The sequence below is a fragment of the Dipodomys merriami genome, unplaced genomic scaffold (assembly GCF_024711535.1).
Source record: "Dipodomys merriami isolate MVZ:Mamm:240054 unplaced genomic scaffold, mDipMer1.0.p SCAF_10, whole genome shotgun sequence".
NCBI classification, from domain to species: domain Eukaryota; kingdom Metazoa; phylum Chordata; class Mammalia; order Rodentia; family Heteromyidae; genus Dipodomys; species Dipodomys merriami.
Window position 1 is genome coordinate 32,055,085 of NW_027202271.1, and position 22,426 is coordinate 32,077,510.

The window sequence follows — 22,426 nt, forward strand, 5'->3', positions numbered from 1 at the left end:
CCAGCAAGGATTAATAGTGAAAATAACAAGGTGATTGCAACTAATGCAAATAACATATTTTAAAATGTTCCTCCCTATACTAGGGAGGGCTAGTTCTATTCTTTTCATAAAGCATTTGCTTTTATTAGTATCCTCATTAAGGACATCTGGTAGCAAAAAACAAGTAAGACATTTATTAGAAAAGCACTCATTAGTTAATTACTTAAGTATATTAACTGATTTAGAATTTTTTGCACAATGTTTCTTAGTTTAAATAGATGAAGAATACTTAGAGGTAGTTTATATTTTTGTTTATACTCATAATTGGTTTTTCAAATGAAAATCAAACTTCACAATTGTTTGGGAAATTGAAGACTTGGAAAAGGTTCAAAATATTTAAATGGGTTGTCTCATTTTAGAAGAATCCCTTTTCCTAAATAAGATAATTTTAGAAAAGTTAGATGTATTTTTGTCCATTCAAGTAAATATTTAGCAGGTATTTTTTAGTAGTATTACTTCATATCTTTTTTATATATGGTTTTTTAAAATTTAAAGCAAAGCTAAGCCACAAGTTGAAAAAAACATACCTGCTCTTAAAAGATGATTTATTTTTAAAAGGAAAGCATGTTGTTCAGAAAGACATTGCTTCAGGTTTTGTATGCTATCAAGTGAGAGATAAAAGACAAATGAACATTCTCTATGGAATAAAGCGTTTATTTTGAAGACTGTTCACATTGCATGGTGTCAAGGTCTTTCCAAATTTTCTTAGGAGTTTCAAAACCAGCCAATGCATTTATAAGATTAGATACTAAATAATAAAGCCCTTACTGAACCTGCAACCTAACAATGATCAAGGCCATTTTTTCATGCCTAGAAATATTACAGAGGGAAATCAGCCTGCACATTCTCATTTCAAGTAACAGCAGTGTTAAAACATATTCCCAATTGCTGTCACTGGATAAGCCAAAAGTTGAAAATGCCAAAATTGGACACCAAAATGTTAACATTCTACTTAGGCATGGTAGTCTCAAATATAAAATATTGGCCACAGCAGATTATCTTATTATTTTGTCTGTCCCTTGCCTTGCCCTGAAAAAATGTTATCTTTCAATAACATATCAATTTGCAATATCAGATATTCTTTAGTGTTTTCCTAAAGGAGAATTTGTTTTGCAAAGCTCTGATATGAAGATAATCAAAGCTGGAGACACAGAGGCCAATAAAAATAAGTCATTAAGTTTCTAATCATTAATCATTAGCTTTAACTGTTAAATATCTTAAATGATATTAGGATACAAGCCATTTCTAAGCAGTCTGCGATTGTGTCAGTTAAAACACTCTATGAAATGTTTTCCTCTTTTCCATCAAGTTTTTAAAAATTTTGTTCACATATACGAAGCAAGGATGTCAGACATGAAAATAGGGATTAAGTGATCAAATAAAAAGTATGAAAGAGCTCCCTTTGAAGGCAATGAAAAAAAATAATTTGAGATTGATGAAGAGATAGACTGAGTAGCTCATGAAACATTTTTTAATAATTAATATTTACATAGAATCTACTCTGTATCACAGGACACCTTACCTGTTTAATCCACTGTGAAACAGATTAAGCCATTCTGCCCTCTTGGCAGTGTACATCTTCTCTATTGTCATTTTTCTTACAGAGTCTGAAAAATATTCCATTGAGTAGGCCACTATTCAGCCTAGAATTCAGGCAGCTCTTCTCATCCTTGAATCCAAAGTTATTTGGTAGGAAATATTTTAACACTGTGCCAAATAACCTGCCTGGTTCTACCATTCACAATTTTATGTCATTCTTTTGATTTTTTTATCTTTATCTTTTTATCTCTTTCTGGGACTGAGAAATGAAAGTTCTAGGTATTTTGTTTATGTCATATTTGTCTTGAAATGAAGATATGTCAGAATGTATTTCTCCCTCAGAACCTGCTTCAAGAACACCTGTGTCCAATTAATTCCTTCACTCATTTTATTATCTCTAGCTTATTTTCTCTGGCTTATATTTCTACTTCAGTGATACTGTTCTTAAGTGCTATTAACAGCATACAAGCTCAGAAAGTTTATATAAATTGGTTCAAAATATTGCTGAGAATTTCTGCATCTCTATTTTTCATACATCTTATTCACCCTATTTATTTTAGTCAAAGACTTAAGCACCTAAATAAGGTATTCATTGTGATAATTTTTATGTAACAAATATCACAAGTAATCTAATTACGGAACTTTTATATATCACATTCTTGCATGCACTGTATTTCATCTCTAGTGGTTTCTGTGTGCGAATTTGGGATATTGTGATGATTTCTTTTTAATTTTTGTTTTGTGTTGGTTCTTTGATGCCCATGTCAGCAGTTGCTTTGTTTATGGGATAGCTCAAAACCATTGTGTCATACCTCATTCAAATTCTTCATGTGCATGCATACATAATAGCTATCTATGTATGGACATTTAGCAACTTATTATTATTTTCATATTACATGGCTAAATTTGTTTTGTAATCATTTCCTTAACTTAGAAACTCCATGTTTTTTCCTTTCTTTTTTCTTTTTTTTGTCAGTTGTGGGGGCTGTGCTCTAGGCCTGGGAGCTGTCCTTCAGCTATTCAGCTCAAGGCTAGTGTTCTACCAGTTGAGCCTCAGTGCCACTTCCGGCTTTTTTCTGTTTATGTGGTGCTGAGCAATCAAAGCCAGTGCCTCATGCCTGTGAGGCAAGCATTCTACAACTGAGCCAACTCCCACCCCACAAACTCCACTTTTGAGTTTCTTCCTTCCTTCTTTGCTTTAATGTTTTTTTTTAATTGTAAAAATAGTGTACAGGCGGGTTACAGTTACATGAGTAAGGTGATGAGTACATTTCCTGTTAAACATTGTTACCCCCTCCTTTGTTTTTCTTCTACCATCCCTTCCTTCCCTACCTCCCAAATTTCTCCCCCACCCCCAGTTGTAAAGTTTATTTTTTTTTATTTTTTTTAATATTATTTTATTTTATTTGAGAACATACTGTACAGAGGGGCTACAATTACATGGGCAGGATAATGCATACATTTCTTACCAAGCATTGCAGCCTCCTCCTTTGTTTACACTTCACCTCCCTTCCCCGCCTCCCCCTCCCCCCCCACCCAATTTTACCCCCCTCCCCCCCCACCGACATTGTAAAGCTGGTTTTGACATGACATTTTGTACTTCTCATTGTTGCAACAGGTCCACCTGAATCCTTAAACGACTTGTTTGCCCCCATTTCCTCCACATGTTATACTGACATCAAATATAGTGAAAGCGGGGGTTACACTGTGGGGGAGGGACATACAAAGCAACAAAGAAATAATCTTATAAATGCGTTAGAAACACATGCATGAAAGAAACGAAAACATTAAAATACATATTTAAGGGTTCATTTTCCTAACATCACATTATCTGACTGTAAAGTTTATTTTTAACATAGTGTCTTGTACATCTCATTGTTACAATGGGTCATCCTGTATCCTTGTTTCACCATTTTGTTGAGTTTCTTTCTTTCTGAAAATTCACAGACTAGAGGATAGGCATGCATTTTACAAGGCTGATTTCTTGTTTGTTTGGTTTTTTTGTTTTGTTTTGTTTTGTTTTTTGTACTGATAGTGGTGATTTTAATATGATGGTAGGTTTTCATCTAACTGTTATTTTCTAAGTTGTCTGATTACAAACAAGCCCAGACCAATTGTTCCTTCAGGAAAAAAAATGTGACATAAATTACATTTTCTTCCTAAACATTCATATGGCTGGTCTGATTGGTAGTACCTGGATCACAGTGCACTATTGGCAAATACTAATTAAAACCCTAAAATTCTTTGAACAAATTTTGTTGTTCTACTTTTAAGACAAGAAGGAGCCTTGTTTGAAATCTTTGACTTAAGACTTTTTAGATCTGACAGGGCTCAAAAATACTTTGGTTTCCTATGACAAGATATTACATTTTTATGTTTTGCTAAGCATTATTCTGGCAACTTGTGGCCTCCAAATGATGAAATATTCTAAGGGTTTACTCTATGTTGAGTTGTTCAACTTTCACTACTGAAGAAGCATTTCTAGATAACAACTTTTTTACCCCTGGTTTCTGTTAGGGATAAGGAATAATCAGATATTGTAACATTTATGAACTCAGACTCACAGTCCTGTTTTAGTAATTTAGTTGACTTTTTTTTGTCAGAGCAATGCTACTTTTATAGTTTTCCAGAGTGGAATTCTTTTCTATATCTTGGGTTAAAATGTTGACTATTATTTGATAGCTATATAGAGTTGTTTCTCCATTTTCCAAATACATATGAGATACCTGTGCTGTTTTAGTTACAAGATAATTTTAAGAATCAAAGAAAGTTTCCTGAATAATGCATATTGAGAATCATATAAGAAAAAGATAGTGAGATAAAAATTAGATTCATATATCCTCTTTAGTACACCTATTTCTTCCCTGAATGAATTTGGGCAATGCAATTGTTATCAAAATAGATTATTTAATGAATGAACTATTTGTATCACTAAATATTAACAGAAAGTTTTAAAATGTCCTATTTAATAAAATTCACTTATTAGTTCAATAATAATGTTGTAAAAAATTAAGGTCATTAGAACTATTACTTATTTCACAAATTATAAATAATAAAATGAATCAGCTACTTCGTAGCCATGTTAATAACTTCTGCTGGTTAATTAGCTCATCACTGGGATTCCTTCAAATTTGAACTGCATGAAAATGTTTCTATTAAAATTTAAACTTGAAATAAAATTGGTTTAAAATAACTAGTCAATACACATTTAAAATACTCTTAATTAGATTTTGCCAATCACATATTGAAGTGCCTAAATGAGTTTGTTATTTGTGTCGATAAAATATTAGAAGCTTCTTGTAATGGGTGTCAGAAATTATTGTGTGTCTAATTTGGATTGGCAAATTTGATTTTATTGAAATATGTTCAGCTTATCAGAAATTAAGCATAGAGATGAAGGAAAATATTTTTACTGCCAAGGTAAGGAAAGGCAGAGGAGTTTTTACATCTCAGAAATGTCTAATCCTTTTTTTTCTGGAAACATTTTATTTTTTCATTAATAAGTTTTTTATTGTGAAAATACCAAACAGAGGGTTTAAATTACATGAGCAAGGTAATGAGCACATTTCTTATGAAGCATTGTTTGCCTCTTCCTTTGTTTCCCCTTACCATTCCTGCCCGCCCATAGCTCTCCCCCTAGCCAAAGTTGTAAAGTTCATTTTTCCACATAACGTCTTGTACATCTCATTGTTACAATAGGTCCACCTGTGTCCCTATTTAAACAATTTGTTTTTTCCCTTCCCCTCCACAAATTATACCAACATCAAATACAGTGAAAACAGGGGTTATACTGTGGGGGAGGGACATACAAAGCAACAAAGAAATCATCTTATAAATATGTTAGAAACAATATTAGGAAAGAGAAACAATTTGAGTCTTTATCTTGGGGTTCATTTCGCCTAACATCAACTTATCTGACCCGTTCTGCTTGTCTCAGACATATACAAGTTATTGCAAATAAGGGAAACCATGGGACCTATGTTTCTTTGGGCCTGGCTTACTTCACTTAATATAATTTAGAAATACCTAATCTTATGGGTGGATTCTGCAGCAACACTTCAGAAGAATACGAAACAGCTCAAATCATGTTAAACAACAAAGTAGAAGAATTTAAGTCTACTACACTTCCTCATACTTTCCAGGTTAGGAACTTTAACTTCACACAATTTCCCAGCATTTAGCTGAAAATGTAACCAACAGGAGGTTCTTGACCATAAGTTTCCCGTAAGTTAACAATAATTCTGATATGAAGGTCAATCAATCATTTATGAAATGTATCTGATTCTATGTTGACATTAAATCTCTTTCTTTTAATTAAAGAATAAATTGGGATTAGAAATAGAAGGGAAAAAACAAATCATTTAGATAAGGATACAGGTAGACCCATTGCAACAATGAGATGTACAAGTCATGTCCAAAACGAACTTTACAACTTTGGTGGGGGTGGGGGGGAAGGAAGTTGGGTGAGGGGGTGGAGGGAGGATGGGAGAGGAAGGGGAAACAAAGGAGGAGGCTACAATGCTTGATAAGAAATGTACTCATTATCTTGCCCATGTAATTGTAACCCCTCTGTACAGTATTTTCACAATAAAAAAAGAAATAGATCAGATTCAGAAATTAGATTTAAAATATATGAATCTATAAGGATAAACTTTGCAAAAAAACAAGAGGTCTCAAATGCATATTTTAAGAGAGTTATGGAAGGCATGTGAGTGTGAAGACTATTCACTTTTATTTTTTGGGGGGGACAATTGCTATAATCAAAATGAGCTATGTGACTGGACAATATGATCAATATTATTATTGTTATTGATGTGCAAGCATATCCATGAATGTTCTGTGGGATTCCTGTAATTAATGAAAATGTGAGTAGTAGGCATTTCTGCTGTATCTTTAAGTTCTACAGAAGATTCAAAATGTGGTTGAGTATAGTCTGGTAACCTTTGTGTTTTATCTTACTTAGTCTTTTTCCTTAGCCACATCATGTCTTGGATAATATAAGACATGACACCCTTAGCTTGGATGCTAAAACAAAAACATCAGGCAGCTGAGGGATGTCGTCATAATTTAACCTACTTCCTCTGAGTTAGTCATTTTTTGAGAGAGCCATGGCTCATAGAGACATTTGGAGGCTTTTTCTGGGATTGAGAGGGGTTTATATAATCATCTAAGATATTCTTGTGCATTGATTAAGGTTTTTCTTAGAGAATTTGTGGCTTTAGCAATGGAGGAAATGTGGCTGATATTTGAAAGAAATAACATATGGAACACTTTATTTCAGTTATTTGTTGGAAGGTTTATGAGAAATAACAGAAAAATACTACACCAATAGAGATTTTCCTAAAGTCTTGTGTTCCTTCAAGGCTTTCATAAAAGGTTATGTAAACAACTACAGAGCTTAAATTTTAATTTGAGTCTTATATATTGTAGGCCTTAATGTTGATTACTTTTTAAATTATTCTTCAGTACCTACTATACATATGTGTACTTAAGCAAGTTTGACTTAAATATTAATAAACTAGGGCTGGGAAGGTGGCTCAGTGGTAGAGTGCTTGCCTCGCATACATGATGCCCTGGGTTCGATTCCTCAGTATCACATAAGCAGATAAAGCTACAAGGGGTGCTGTGGCTCAAGTGGTAAAATCCTAGTCTTGAGCTGAAGAGCTCAGGGACAGCGCCTAGTCCCAGAGTTCAACTCCCACCACTGGCCAAAAATAAAGAAAAAAATAAAAAATATAACAAACTACTACAACAAGAATCTCATGAAAATTAGTAGCACCTTGAGAATGTGCATTTTGAATGAAAGATAATGAAATGGTAAATTTGAGGCTCATTGCTATAGAAAAACAGCATTTCACTAGCTCTACATTTGTCTCATCTATCACTGTGATTTAGCTGTGTATAAAATATTAACTAGTCAGCTAAGTGGTGATATAATTTTTCACAAGTAAATCTAGCTGACTAATGGAAAACTTAAATACTTTCAGAACTTCATAAAAAGAACTTTATAAAGTTCTTTTTAATGTTTTGGGAATCTTAAGAGTCCAAGAGACTTCTTATTTTCACAAATATGGCATGTATCGTATGTTTATAAAAATAATATTTACAGTATTTCAGTGATATCATTTTCAGGTAGTTACAACCTCATAGAAATTTTCCCTCAATATATTTACTTTGCTTATTTCAATTTTGAATATATTCTTCTGATTTAACATCTTCATGTTTTCAATAGTCATGGAAAACAATAGTCAATAACTCAGACACTGCAAGTCTCCCTCATTCTAGCTTTTTATGAGCAAGGAGTTCAGTTTAGTATTAATTCATTTGTTTAACCTATTGAATGTTAGATGTCTCTATTACATGGTAAGCATAGATTTCCAGAGAGGTGAAACATAAAAAACATTATTATATCTCATTATTTTCTCATTGTGAGAGATTGTTTGAAGTGGAGTCAATACAGCTATAGACTGTGAAAGCATGTTAGCCTGTAAAGTTCAGTCAGGCATTCTTACTGGTTTTAGTTCAAGCACTTTTATCTCTATTCAAGAAGATACTGAGTATTAAAAACTGGAGTGAGAGATTGCTTTATATGAACAAACATTGAGAAAAGGAAATACTTGCATCTGATTGCATATGTATCTACACACACATCTACCTATCATTGACACTTCTCTTCATATAAATACATGACAAGAAAATACATTGTTTGAGCACAGTTGGTCAGCCTAAAGTGGAGCCAACGTCAGACAAATAGTTGGCATTTTATTTTGTGAGCACAAACACAAAGCCCACATTATAGCTGAGGGTTCACAGTTGTGCAATGCTGTCCTTATTCTCTCTGTCCAGGTGTTCATCTAAGGCATAAGATGTAACTATGTTACTTCCTAACTCCAGCTGGCTGCCTTAGCAAAGAGAATTCTTAGTGATTTGAATAGACATCACTACTATTTTATTCACTGTTTTGTGCCACACAAAATATTGTCGACTCTCAAAGATACTCATGCTAAAATATCTACTGGACTTTTCTCACTTCTCTGCCATGCCTTTTCTAGAAAACTCAAACTATCCTTAAAAATTGATTTAAACTATCTCCTTCAGCTTTTCCTGCTCTTTTCCCTGACAAAACGAATCACAGCTTTCCCGAAAGAGTCCTACTATATATTCTAGATCGTACTTCCATTTTTACATATAGCAGATGTTTTTCATATTTGCTTTTCTCTTTGCCTCTCCTTCCATGACTATAAAGTCTTCAAATATATGGTCCATTTCTTTGTATGTCTTTATCCTTAGAACCAGGCAGACCACATGGGAAAGGCGGGTGCTTAGTAAATATTTGTAGAAGTAGCTCACTTATTTAATCCTCACAACCACATATGATTACAAATGAGGATGCTGAGGTCTGAAAAGTTTGAGTACCTTGCTCAAGGTCACACAGCTACTGAAAGGCAGGTGTTTTTCTTCCAGTTGAGAGATCTTTCATCAGCTTTTGCTTCTAGGAATACCAGAAGAGCTATTCATTTATGTTCGGATCCACCCTCCTAGAAAATTAATTGAGTCCTTAAGCAGTCCTTGTGACTGCTCTAGTGTAACTCACATTTGCCTAGAGATATTTTTTTCCTATTTTTTCTGTTTGTGAATACCTCGCTGCTACTGGGACTGGCCCAGTCTTGGTTCTCAACTGTCTTTCTCTGGTTTGCTAGATCTTTGATCCAGGTTGACATTACACTCTGATTTTTTTTCCTGTCTTTCTTTCCTGATAAGAGAATCACAATATCTACCAAATATCACTCTTTACTAAAATTAGCCAGCCTCTCTATGGGAATGAACCCACATCTTTACATCTACTTCCTGTTTTCCCAGCATCATCAGTGGCTCGTGTCTAGACCTTCCAGACTCCCATTTGAGCCCCTTATTTTCTCACATATTCAAGTGGAAGCCATTGTGAGGCATCTGGAAATGTAATTTTCTCTGATGTTCAATGTTCTGCTAAGAATTCTTTGAACTTCATTCACACATACTACTAAATATTAATGCATGTTGTATACATTTTACAAAGTAAAATAAAAATTGTTAAACAGCCCTGAATTCTGAAACATCATTTTATATTTCTATACAAAACTTTTAAGTATTGTGAAAAGAATTCAACACTTGTTTCTTTCTTTCTTTCTTTCTTTCTTTCTTTCTTTCTTTCTTTCTTTCTTTCTTTCTTTCTTTCTTTCTTTCTTTTTCTTTTTTTTTTTTTTGTTTCGGTCATGGGGCTGGAAGTGTGTGCCTGGGCTATCTCTGAGCTCTTCAGCTCTTCAGCTCAAGGTGAACAACCTACCAGTTGGACCAACAGTAACACTTCTTGTTTTCTGGTGGTTTATTGGTGATAAGAGTTTCATGGACTTTCCTGCTGGGCTGGCTTTGAACCACAATCTTCAGATATCAGCCTCCTGAGTAGCTAGGATTACAGGAGTAGGCCACCAGCACCCAGCTTAGCACTTCCAGATATTGATCTTGTTAGCTTATCCTCCACAGCCATCCACCTTTTCAATTCTGCCTTGAGCTTTTACATTTTTATTTCATTATTATTATTGTTATTGTTATTATTATCATCTTTAAGTAGCTGTACAAAGGGGTTACCATTCAAAATGTCAGTTCATGAGCAATCATCTTGATAAATAACACCACTTCCTCTTTCTCCCCTACCTCTCTACCCATCCACTCAATTTTCCTAGTTTCATAAGATAGACATTGAATATGATGATTGTATTCTTCTCTTTTCCTCTCTTCATTTACTTGACCTTTTTAAAAATAAATTTCTTCTATTTCAAAAATCAAAAAGTTATTACAGAATTTTATTTCCTTTCTATTAAGCCAGGTGGATCAAAACATCAAAGGATCAATATCATTGTTTTTCATTCAAAACGTTGTCATATCCAACTGTTCTTCAGCAATGTGTTTTGTAACACATCATCCCCTCTTGTAACAATAGTGACCTTCTGTTTCCTGGCTTTATGTACATCAAGCCTTTCTGTACATCATAGACAAGTTAATTTTCTTTAAATGCCACTTTTAACTATGCCATTATTCCTGTTATTGCTCATTTTATTAAGACCGAACTCTTCTGCCTAATAATTAAGAAGTCAAAGATAGTGATTATGTCTTCCACGCTCATTATGCAATGGATTTGCCCCTTTGTAGATACTTTCCCCATTCCTGTCAGTAACCTCTCATTCTTCAACAGTCTACTTTAATTTCACCTTCTCTTTAATTTCATATCTGGGAAGCCTTTCTTAACTAGTTATTCATTTCATCTTCCAGGTTTTCATAGCATCTCTCATAGTATAGTTTGTTTGTTGTCATCTAGTGTAACTTACTTTCTACTTTTGAGTTCTTTAAGATCCACAACTAGGCTTTTACCTTCTATTTTCCAGTTGTGGCACCAATAACTGCTATAGGGTAAGGATTTAATGTTGATTTAGTAAAAAAAATGAGTGAATAATTTTTAATATCTATTGGTGCTCATGATTAAATCTGTATTTACTTTAAATTTACTCATGTTTCTGAAATGCACCTGTGAAGTTTTTCAAAGGTTCTAGTGCAGTAGTTTAAAAATAGTTGTAAACCATGTGATATATTTGATAATTATATCTGTTTAAGTGAAGGCATATATATAACAATCTAATAATATGTGATATATGTTATGCTAGTATTGGACTTACTTTGAAATTCTTCATTGTGCCTTATTGTCCTTCCTTCTTTCCTTCCTTCCTTCCTTCTTTCCTTCTTTCCTTCCTTCCTTCCTTCCACTATGATAGACAAACACTCTACCACTTGAGCCATGTCCACAGCCTTTTTGATGTTTGGATTGTGTGTATGTGTGTGTGTGTGTGTGTGTGTGTGTGTGTGTGTGTGTGTGTGTGTGTGTGTGTGTGTGTGTGTGTGTGTGTGTGTGTGCTTTGTGCCTGCCAGTAGTAGAGCTTGAATTCAGGGCCTCATACTCTTCAATTGGCATTTTCTCTCAAGACTGATGGGCTAGCAATGGAGTCACATCTTTACTTTCACTATCGCTGGTCAATTGGATATAATAGTCTCACAGACTTTTCTGCCTGGGCTGGCTTCCAACTTCAATCTTCAGATTTCAGCCACCTAAAAGCTAGGATTATGCTTGTGAGCCACTGCTGCTCAGCTCTATGTTTTGTTTGGAATCTTGTAACTTTACATAAACTATGCTTGAACTTGTGATTCTCTACTTCTGCCTCTTGAATAGATTGACTGAGGACATGTGTCAAATGGTAGAGGACCAACCTAACAAGTACACGATCTCTAATTCAAACACCAGTACTGTTAGTTTAAACAACAACAACAGCAAACTAACAAGTACTAGGTCACAGGTCATTCCAACTTTTAAATATACAGTAAAATAAAAACTCACAATTTAATATTCATCATAAATATTTTGTTTTGTAAACACACACACACACACACTCACCATTTAAGTTCCTTCAAAAAGTCAGTTCAAATTCTACAATAAAACTGTACATAAATCTATTTGATAGTATTACTTGTCTCAAAAATTTTTTGGTACTCAATCTGTAAGAGAAAACTGTATTTTTATTCCCTTTGGCCAACTATTTTATCTCTTACTTAACATTAAAGCTGTCATTATTTTTACTCCATTTTTAGACCTTTATGGTTTCAGGTAAATGGTAGAAAATCAATCAATACTTAATGAATTTTTGTTGCTCTTGTTGCTAGTGATTATCATGAATCTTCTAGCCATGGACTGGTGAGCTTAAGATAATTTATTTTATAATCACACGGGTTTTATAAAAATTGCTACCTTTTTTCATCCTGGAATATCTTTATAGTTCTGTAAAATTGGTTCTGCACCTGGCTAGAACTTTCTTTTTCTCTTCAGTTGATGGTAAACTTTCTTAATCTTTCTAACTCTTCTGTCAGCCTTCCTCAAAACCAATTATTTTTCTTGTTTTGTTTTGCATGTAAGTCTTTTCTTCCCATTACCTAATATCATCTCTTATATGTGACAGAAGGTAAATTTTTTTCTAATGATTTAATCCTACTAAATTTAAATGCTGCTTATTGAAACTATTAACAAGGTAAAGATTTATTTTTGTTTTTCACCAGAAGCATGAAACATTATATCATGAAAGTTATATTTCCTTTAATACTGAAGTTTCTTATTTGTGATTTAGTTTGAATTTTATTTTTAAAGTTATGTAGCTATTTACTTTATATTGTCTTTTTAAATCCTGTCTAGAGCAAACCAATGATCAGTTTATTAAATTTTAATATTGATCAATATGTTTTTATTATTGATCAATATTAAAGAAAAAGATTCAAGTTAATCATTCTTTTTAGTTCATTTAACAGGTGGTTTTTATATTGGACATTTGATGATTTTTAATGGATTAAGCAGCATTCTTAGAAGACCTCAATATAGTTTAATTCTTAGATGGAACACATCAACTGGTACATTGTAGAAATCAAGATATTCATTGGTCAATTTGAAGTATTATTATGCTTCTCATAATTTTACCCATAATTTTTAAGACTGGATTATTTTAATATCTTTAAAATTTAGCATACATTTAAAAATTGTAGTAACAGTTTTTGATATCTAACCAAACACTGGTAGCTTCTACCTGCTACCCTAGCTACTCAGGAGGCTGAGATTTAAGGATCACAATTCAAAGCCAGCCTGGGCAGAAAGTTCATGATATTCTTTTCTTCAATTAACTACCAAAAAGCTGGAAGTGGAGCTGTGGCTCAAGTGGTAGAGTGTAAGTCTGGAGCAAGAAAACCTTGAGGACAGTGCCCAAACTCTGGGTTCAAGCCTTAGAATCAGCACACATGCACAAAAAGTAACATTTTAAAATTTTTGTTTTGGAATTTTAACATTATTTCCCTTTATTCTCTATGTACAGGCTATTTGCATGAGATCTCTTTTGTGGATTAAAATGAGAAATGCTCATATCAATCTTCTTCATCTTAAAATTTTAACTAGGAAGTTAGGTTGAGAAGGAATTTAGAATTAGTTTTTGGCATGTTTTCACTTCATCAAGGCTAAGTTTGACTTTCCATCGTGAGGGGTCTTGAGCAGCCTTTGGGATGCAGAACAAGGTTTGATTCAGTCATTGCTATGTACTGTTCTGTGATGGAGCATGAACTGTGGATGTGGATCTCTTAGGGTGAAAGACATTTGATATGTGGACCATTGAAAATTTAAAAGCTAATGGGTTTGAAAGTAAACTTTATAGAATACAGTCAGATGGCTAACTCCTTAAAGTATTAATTAAAAATAATTGAATTACTGACCTAGCAAAGATGGGTAAAATTGCTTTATTAAAACCAGATTTAAATGAACATAAACATATGCTCACCTAAGGACTCTCCCTCAGCATACTTATTTTTTAAGCTCAGGACTAGTGTACTCTCAATTTGAAATTACAGCTAGTTTCAAAATAACATGCTGTTTATCTGCTATCTCCAAACTAGGCTGCTTTAGGAATGGGTTCAGAATTAGTAGAGGAATTTTGGCTTTGGAGTCTTTAATCTCTGTAATGAAACTCATTGGGATCTTGAACTATCTCGGGGCTGTTATTTAGTCCTATTAACTTTGGCAAATATTTTTTTCTTTCTCTTTTCCATCAATGAAGGCAGGAGAGCAGGAGGACTAGCAACTTCCAGCATTTTTGTTAAAAAACAAAAAATCACAAAAACTTAAAAACCAAAAAGAATCTGTTGCTTTAAAGCAGACTTACTAAAACAACAGAGAAGTACTTTACAGTTTATTTCTAAGATAATCTGTTTTTATTAGAGCAAATACTACCTGTGGAGAGCAGTAGGCTCCTGAGTTGGATTGTTTTCACTCTTTGTGGTAATAGATACCTATTGGTCTTTCTTTTATGTATCTTATTCTGAATACACATGTAGATGCACAGGTATTTGAGTTTCATGTCAATCATGCCTTTTACTATGAATTTTGGTGTCCTAGATTTCAAACAACAATGTGTGTGTGTGTGGTGGAAGGCAAGAACAGTTAGAAAGTGACTGCGCTGTTCAACGAGAATGAAATAGATCTAAAAGGAAAATAGTTTTTGTATTAGCCAGGTGTCAGTGGCTTATGCCTGTAATCCTAGCTACTCAGGAGGCTGAGATCTGAGAATCACGGTTCAAAGCCAGCTATGAGACTCTTATCTCCAATAAACCATTCAGAAAACCAGAAGTGGTGCTGTGGCTCAAGTGGTCGAGCTCTAGCTTTGAGCTCAAGAGCTGAGGGATAGCACTCAGGCCCAGAGTTCAAGCCCCACGACTAAAATAAAAAGTTTTTGTATTGTATATAACCTAGAAAGGGTATTTTTAACTGGAGTTTTAAGTTTGATTTTGTGGTGGCCACAAACCAGCCTGGATCTTACAATTTCCAAACTTCTTAAACATAGGCTCTGTCTCCGGTATCTTTTATTTAAAGCTTATCTGACTACAGTGACTTTGTTTCATGCTCAAATCAATGGCCACCTTTATGATGGAATGTTTCAGGAGGACATTTTATTTATCAGGTTTACTTCACATCTAAGTCTCGCCATGTAAGGCTGACACATATCCATCAGCTGAGTAGCACTCAGTCTGTTCATGTCCTCTCTCACATGACCATATCCACGAATCACCTGATATTTTCCTATCTACTGTTTTGCAGGAAAAACAGAGATTTCTGACAGATGTTCTGCATGAAGTGATGCTGCTTGATGGTCTAGCCAGTTCCCATCCAGTGTCACAGGAAGTGCTACAGGCAACAGATATTGACAGGGTGTTTGACTGGATCGCATATAAAAAGGTGGGAAATAGATAAGATCCATGTGCCAAAGGGACGTTTCATTATTGGGGCAGCCACACTATTTCATGCTTGATGTATTATATTTTTCTCTTTTTCCTGGCAGATAGAAATGTACTAAAGTAGAAAAATAGTCTCTATGTTCATGTCATTTTATGAACTAGTGCTTTGATTTATAAATGAGTAAAATGGAAATGAATGTTTGCCAAAGAATGCATAGAAATATTGGAAGTATTAATGAATAAATGTTTGGAGACTCGATGTGAAATTGCTGCACAAATGGTGCTATTCAAATGTCAGCTTATTATTATTAAAAGAGTCGACCTATGTAGTGACCAGTTTTTAAACCATTTTGTCTTAATGCTTATTTATTTTGATGGCTAATACAAATGAATTGAGACAGTGCTGTGGCATGTACATTTATAAGAATTATATAAAAGAAATGGGGGAATTAAATAGGTTTCCTAAATAATTTTAAGAACTAGTTTTAGAATGGCTAAGAATAATTTTGGGCCAATGACCAGACATAAAACTAATTTATCATATGAATGTTTTCATTGTTATTTGCATTAGGACTTTTCTACTATTTAATTGATGCTAATTTTAACATTATGATACCTATCTCAGTGTTCAGTACTTATTAACCACATAAACTCTACTGTCATCTATAGTGTTAGATTGAATTTTTACTTTTTGGAAATATTGAAACTGAATAATGTTTTAAACTTCTTTAAAAAATACTACTGGTATTATTTTGTCTCTAAACATGTTTGTATTTTATAACTAGATGTCAAATATCAGTTCATCAGGAGCTGGTGGCATACTAATTTGCATATTTGGTTTATGATTAGGTAAATTCTATCACAATGATTTTTAACTAGCAATGTAGGCAATAATAGATGAAAAAACAAATTATGTTACTAAAAATGCTTTTCAAGTCACTGATAATTACATTTGATTAAAGAGAGTACTTTAATGTTATATAAAATAACTAGATATATAGGACCATAACATATTTGACATATTTAATTTTCATTTATGCAGAGTTATGGCTAGGCTCTGTTGGTTACAAATTCAGTTCATTTATCTGGGGTGACTCTTACCTGTTCATTTTAATTTAGAAAACAAGGTAGCATGAAGTGCTACTAAATTCTAAAAGATTATTTGTAAATACTAGTTTTATTTTAGCATGGATAAAACTAGGAAAATATTACATATATAATCAGAAAAATCTCTGCAATTGCAGGGATTGCATTTTATAGCAGACTGTACCTCTGTACATTGTCCATATGCCTGTTTTTGTTGCAATATCATGCTGTTTATGGTATATTTCTCCAGAGTATAATTTGAAGTCAAGTATTTTGATACTTTTGTACCTCTTTTTCTCAAGATTGCTTTGATTATTTGAAGTCTTTGGGATTTCTATATTAATTTTATAATTTTTGTTTCCTGTTTCTGTGAAGAATGTCATTGGAATTTTCAGAGATTCTATTGATTCTGAATATCTTTTTTAGTCATGTGACCGTTCTCACAATACTAATTCAGCTGGCCCCTGAGCATGGAAGATCATCCCATTCACTATTTTTCATGAAAGATTCTTAAAGTAATATATAGTATATAGTCAGTTAGTCTTAGGTGATTTTGACAGTTGGTTTTTGTTTCAGGGATTTGAGTTATCTCATCTAAATTGTTTAAATAATTGATAAAAACTCATATATGACACATATCTTGTCATCCATACAGTAGCCACAGAATCTTTAATGGTGTAACCCCTTGCATTACAGATACTGGGAGTTTTTGTTTCATCTCCTTTTCCCTGATTTGTGTAACTGGAAATATATAATTTTAATTGATCCTCCTAAATCAAATCTTCCAATGTCATTTTGTTTTAATTTCATTTCAATGTCTTTTGTTTCCTTTCATAAATATTCTTGCCAATAATTATTATTTTCTTGTTTTAAACACTTTGAAATGAACTTCTTATTCTCATTCATTAAGTTTTTTTTAATGTTCTAAAATCTATGCTTTTCTTCTTTTCCAAAAATCTTCCCCTAATTTTGCTGTCCAGGGAATCCTAATATATATATATATATATATATATATGTAAAACATTAAGATGTCATTTTTCATTGCATTGAAATTATTTTGTAATTTTCCATTTGATTTGTTAGTTGACCCAGGCATAATTAAGAGTATATTAATCAGTTTATAAATATTTGAAGATTTTTCCAGTAAAAGTTTTTCTATCATTCAATTGTTACTTAATTCTGTTGTGGTAAATGAGTACACATGGTGTGTCTTAAAACTTCTTAGGTTAAAACTTATTTTATGGCTCTGAAATTGTACATACTGGTAGATATACTGTATGTGCTTCAAAGGAGATGTGTATTCCAGTGGTGTTGACTGGAGTGTTCTATAAATGCTGATTAGAACACTTTGGTTGATAGAGTTGTTCAAGTCTTCTATATCCTTATTGATTTTCTGTCTACTTGTTCATCGTGCTTTCTCGATGAGCACTCATTGTTTGGATTCTTTCAAACAGCAACCCAATCTAGTCCCAAAGATGTTTCTCTACAAAGATGTCATAAGAATAATGGCTAAGTTGCTAACTGATATCTCTAAAATAGCTTCAAATGTAAAGGTAGAAAACTGAAGGTTAAAACAGTTAGATTGAAATGTGATGGTCTCAGTACCAGGCCTTAGAGTGCACATTTATGTGCTCCTCTAATTCTTTAGTTTAGCTTTGTGCAGGTTTTCCTATTAACAAGGTAGCATATAGCCAATGTGCAATTACCAATTTAACTTATAGGTGGAATGAGAAGGCGGTGTGATTCAGGATACATGAGAAATACTAACAGTGATCGTGGAGCCACAAATAATAATGGCAAAATTTATTGAATGCTCACTGTGAGCTAGAATCTGTGTAAATTCTATTATTTTCTTTTAATTCTTATACTTGCCATGTAGAATCCTAAATACCACAATTTTCATTTTAAAGAAAAGCATAATGAGGCTGGGAAGGTGGCTCAGTGGTAGAGCACTTGCCTTGCATGCATGAGGCCTTGGGTTCGATTCCTCAGCACCACATAAGCAAAAAGAAAAAAGCTGGAAGTGACGCTGTGGCTCAAGTGGTAGAGCACTAGCCTTGAGCTGAAGAGCTGAGGGACAGTGTCCAGGCCCAGAGTTCAGGCCCCACGACCGGACCCCCCCCAAAAAAAAAGAAAAAAGAAAAGAAAAGAAAAGCACAATGATTCATGGTCAGATCTAGAGATCTGTTTCCCAGGAAATAAGAGCTGGTGTTCTTTATCAGTACAAAATATTGATCAACAAGGTTGATTGGAGCTGTCATTCCAAAGTAACTTAATTTCCACTTGGTTTTGAGAGAGGTGGCCTCAAATTACAAGATAATAATATCCCCCCTCAATCTCATGAGCCAGTGAACTTAGAGGGGAAAAAAATAGACTGCATCTTGCCCAACAGAATCTGTCTGTTTCCCTCAAGGGGTTATGATCTGTTTTAACTTAGATAGTAAATTTTCATTGACCTGTCCTTATATCCATGGGGATATGTATTTTGAGTGGCCAACAAGGAACATGAACTTTCCCTCTGAAGCAGAAGAATAAAGCAACAGCACCATTCTGTAGAGGAGGCTCAGAACATGAGACATTCCACATGGTCATGGAAGAGTGATGGTGTAAGGGAATAGAGCTGCTTGGAGCCTAAGTTGGATAAGAAAGTGGAAGACATTTTGTGCCATACTAAGGAGCTTGTATTTTATTAAGTATGTCAAGGAGAACCAAATATGACTTTAAAGTAGAAGGGTAACATTAAAATTCCACACTAGAAAGAATATTGCTGTAGACATAGTAGAAATGGAAATAATGCCATAGACCTAGGCAATTCAGAGTTGATAATAGAAACTGGAATTACAAAACACAGAACATATTTTTGTAATGATGCATGCAGCATTTAATTCAAATGACTTGCCACTTTTGTGCTTTCCTCCCTGAAGATTTGCTACTCGTCAGCATTAACCTCTGCCAACAGTAAACCCCTGGTTGCATCTGTTTCACTAGCTTATCATGTCTTGTAGTTAATCCCTTAATGATTATTCTAATTATTTCCACTTCTGTTTGTGTTATTCTTCCTGAAGTATAATTTTAGTACCCTTCAACTAAATTTCTATAGGAAAGTGAATACCAGGAGAACCAAAGATTACAAAGTAACAAAGGTTAGGAGTCTGTAGCTCAGATAATTTCTGTGCACTAGGATTTTAAAACTGAGTGCTTTTTTTTTTTAAGGAAATACAGAGTGATGTTCATTATGTATTCTACGAGTAGTACTTTAAAAAATTCCTTCAGTTATATCTATGTATTTCAGAACAAGAAGAGAACAATCTAAGACCTAATGTATTAAGTTAAGCCTACCAAAATCACAAGTTTATTTTCTATTTCAATTATCTATTGAAACTGAGAATGATTTTTATCTTCAAACTTCAAACTGCAGTGCACACAGGAAAACACTGTCCCTGAACAGGAAGGATGGGGAAAGATGGGTTAAGACAGTGTCTTAGCACTGAAAGCACACAGGGAAATAAGAATCAATGACCCAATGACCTGGATGATGAAAGTGAGTGATTGCTCATTAAATTTACATATGATACCAAGATGGAAAGGGATGATACAAGCTTCAAGGGAGGAAAATATTTTTTAATGTCTTAAGAATTTTAAAGAGAATTCTTTAAAAGCAGACATGCTTTTTCAGAAATTCTCACATAAGAATTGGTATATTTTGGAGGCCTACAAGCAAATTGTAATAAAAGAATTGAGAAATACATAGGGGTCAGAGTCAACATACGTTTTTAAAAAGGAATGGTAGTGGGAATTCAACTCACAATGGTCCACCCATGTATCTTGTGCCTAAAGCTTATCTATGTGAGATAAATTAGATAAATGTGCACCTTTTCTAGTAACCTTACAAGTGAATAAAGCAAAACTGATCAGCCATTTGCATCTAACATTCCTCATTAGACAAGACTCTCCAACCACAGCATCACGTTAGGCCATACATAACATTCGAACTCTGTAGCTTTTACTTCTTTAGGAAAAAAAACTCCTCTTCCCTTCAAAAATCAAACAATAGTAAACACAAAACTCATAAAGTTAAAGTAATTTATATGAACTATAACTGTAGAACACACATGTCATTTAATGATCAATTATTATATATAAATCATTCTGTAAAATATTTTACTTATGTTGCCATGTGTACTATTCACAGAAAACTTGGGGCATAGGCATTTTTAACCATTTTTCTTAGGAAGACAATAAGACATAGATAGTTAAATGAATGACACAAGATCAGAATCTAGCAAGTATACAAGGTGTCAAATCTAAGTCTGAATTCTAGGACCTTGTCTACAAAACCTTTCACACAAATATATCTCATGATGAATTATAGTCTGAAAGATCTATGGGCAAAGTAAATGGCAACTCCAATTTTTCTGGACACCGTTGGTAATGTCATCCTGTTGATCTTGTCGCTGCAGTCAAAATATTCCCTGATAGCTGGGCACTGTTGGTTCATGCCTGTAATCCTAGCTACGCAGGAGCCTGATATATGAAGACAGTGGTTCAAAGTCAGCCCGGAAAGAAAAATCCATGTGATTCTTATCCCCAATTAACCACCAGAAAACTGAGAGTGGTGCTCAAGGTACTAGCCTTGAGCAAAAAAGAGCTTAGGGACAGCACTAGGCCCTGAGTTCAGGCCTCATGACCCTTACCCCCACCACTAACAACAGAAAATTCCCTGAATCTGACCTCTTCTCACCAACATTACTGCTGCCCTTGTGGTCCAATTACTTTCATATTACTACAGTCAGGTCCTAAAAGTCCTATCTGTCTGCAAATCTTTCTTTAATGAAATATGCAGGCCTAACTTTTAAAAAATATCAGATTGTGTCACACTGTGACTGGGAAACCTACAATTCTCCATGGAAAATGAAAATGAAAGACAAGGTCTTCACAATGATTCACCCCAACTTCAACTCATACTTTATGCTTACCAAACTACCATAGGTGGGCCTCTGACACTCATGTCATCTCTTATCTTATATCTCTGACTTTGCATCATGTCCCCTTACTGATGGTGCTCATCTCATACCCCCCTTCCCCCCACACACACTTTCTTCTCTGAACTCTACCAAAACTCCCTCCCACAGTAGTCATTTGCTCTGGTGATTTTTTTTGTTTGGAATAATGCTACTCCAAAGGGCATTGTTGGTCTAGCTTGTTGTCTTTGAAACCCTCTCAGATGAAACCCTTCAAAACCCTCCCCTCAAATGCCAATGGATAGCCTTACCCTTTCCTTTATTAGTTCCTGTTATTCTTGTCCATGTACTGTCATGACCCCTGGCACTGATCATCTTCTACCATATTGCACAACTATTCAATGCTATGTTTAGGGTAATTCTAGCTTCCCGCTTTACCATCATTGAATGTGAGCTCCATAAAGGAAGGATCTAGGTCTAGCTTTTTCCCTAATATATTTTCAGTACTGATTATCTAGCCTGTATACATATAGTTATACCCAGTAAGTATTTATTGAGCTGAATTAAAGTAAATGTCAGTAAAAAATATTTAAAAAAATCATTAGGGTGTTTCAGAGGGAAAGATTCCATCTGTTTATTGGAATTGGGAATAAAAATTGGCGATTGAAACAGCATTAAGGGTTTTCAGAGGGTGAAGGAAGATTATGTTGCCCAACAATTCTGTTTTCTAATAGGTTCTGTCACATGTGGCCTGCCCCCCAGCTCTGGGCCTCCTGGGACAGTCTTTTGTGAGCTCAGCTCTTCTGTGGGGATCTTCACCCTCCTGTCACAGTCAGTCAGCTCCCCGTTCTGCATGGAGCTTTTCAGCTTCTGTTCTTCCAGTTTAAGTGGTTCTTCCTCTTGCTCTTTGCTTCTTTACTCACAGTCAAATACAAAACACGATCAAAATGAATCTAATCAAT

At 34.1% G+C, this 22,426-nt stretch overlaps 1 protein-coding gene across 1 annotated transcript in view; it reads left to right on the forward strand.

The window, feature by feature from the left end:
- Trhde (thyrotropin releasing hormone degrading enzyme) overlaps nt 1-22,426 on the forward strand; it is a 378,190-nt gene that overhangs the window by 208,801 nt on the left and 146,963 nt on the right. Inside the window, exon 6 of the mRNA XM_069988744.1 lies at nt 15,281-15,418. Within this exon, the coding sequence (XP_069844845.1) occupies nt 15,281-15,418 (138 nt within the window). The remainder of the gene's footprint in view (nt 1-15,280; nt 15,419-22,426) is intronic.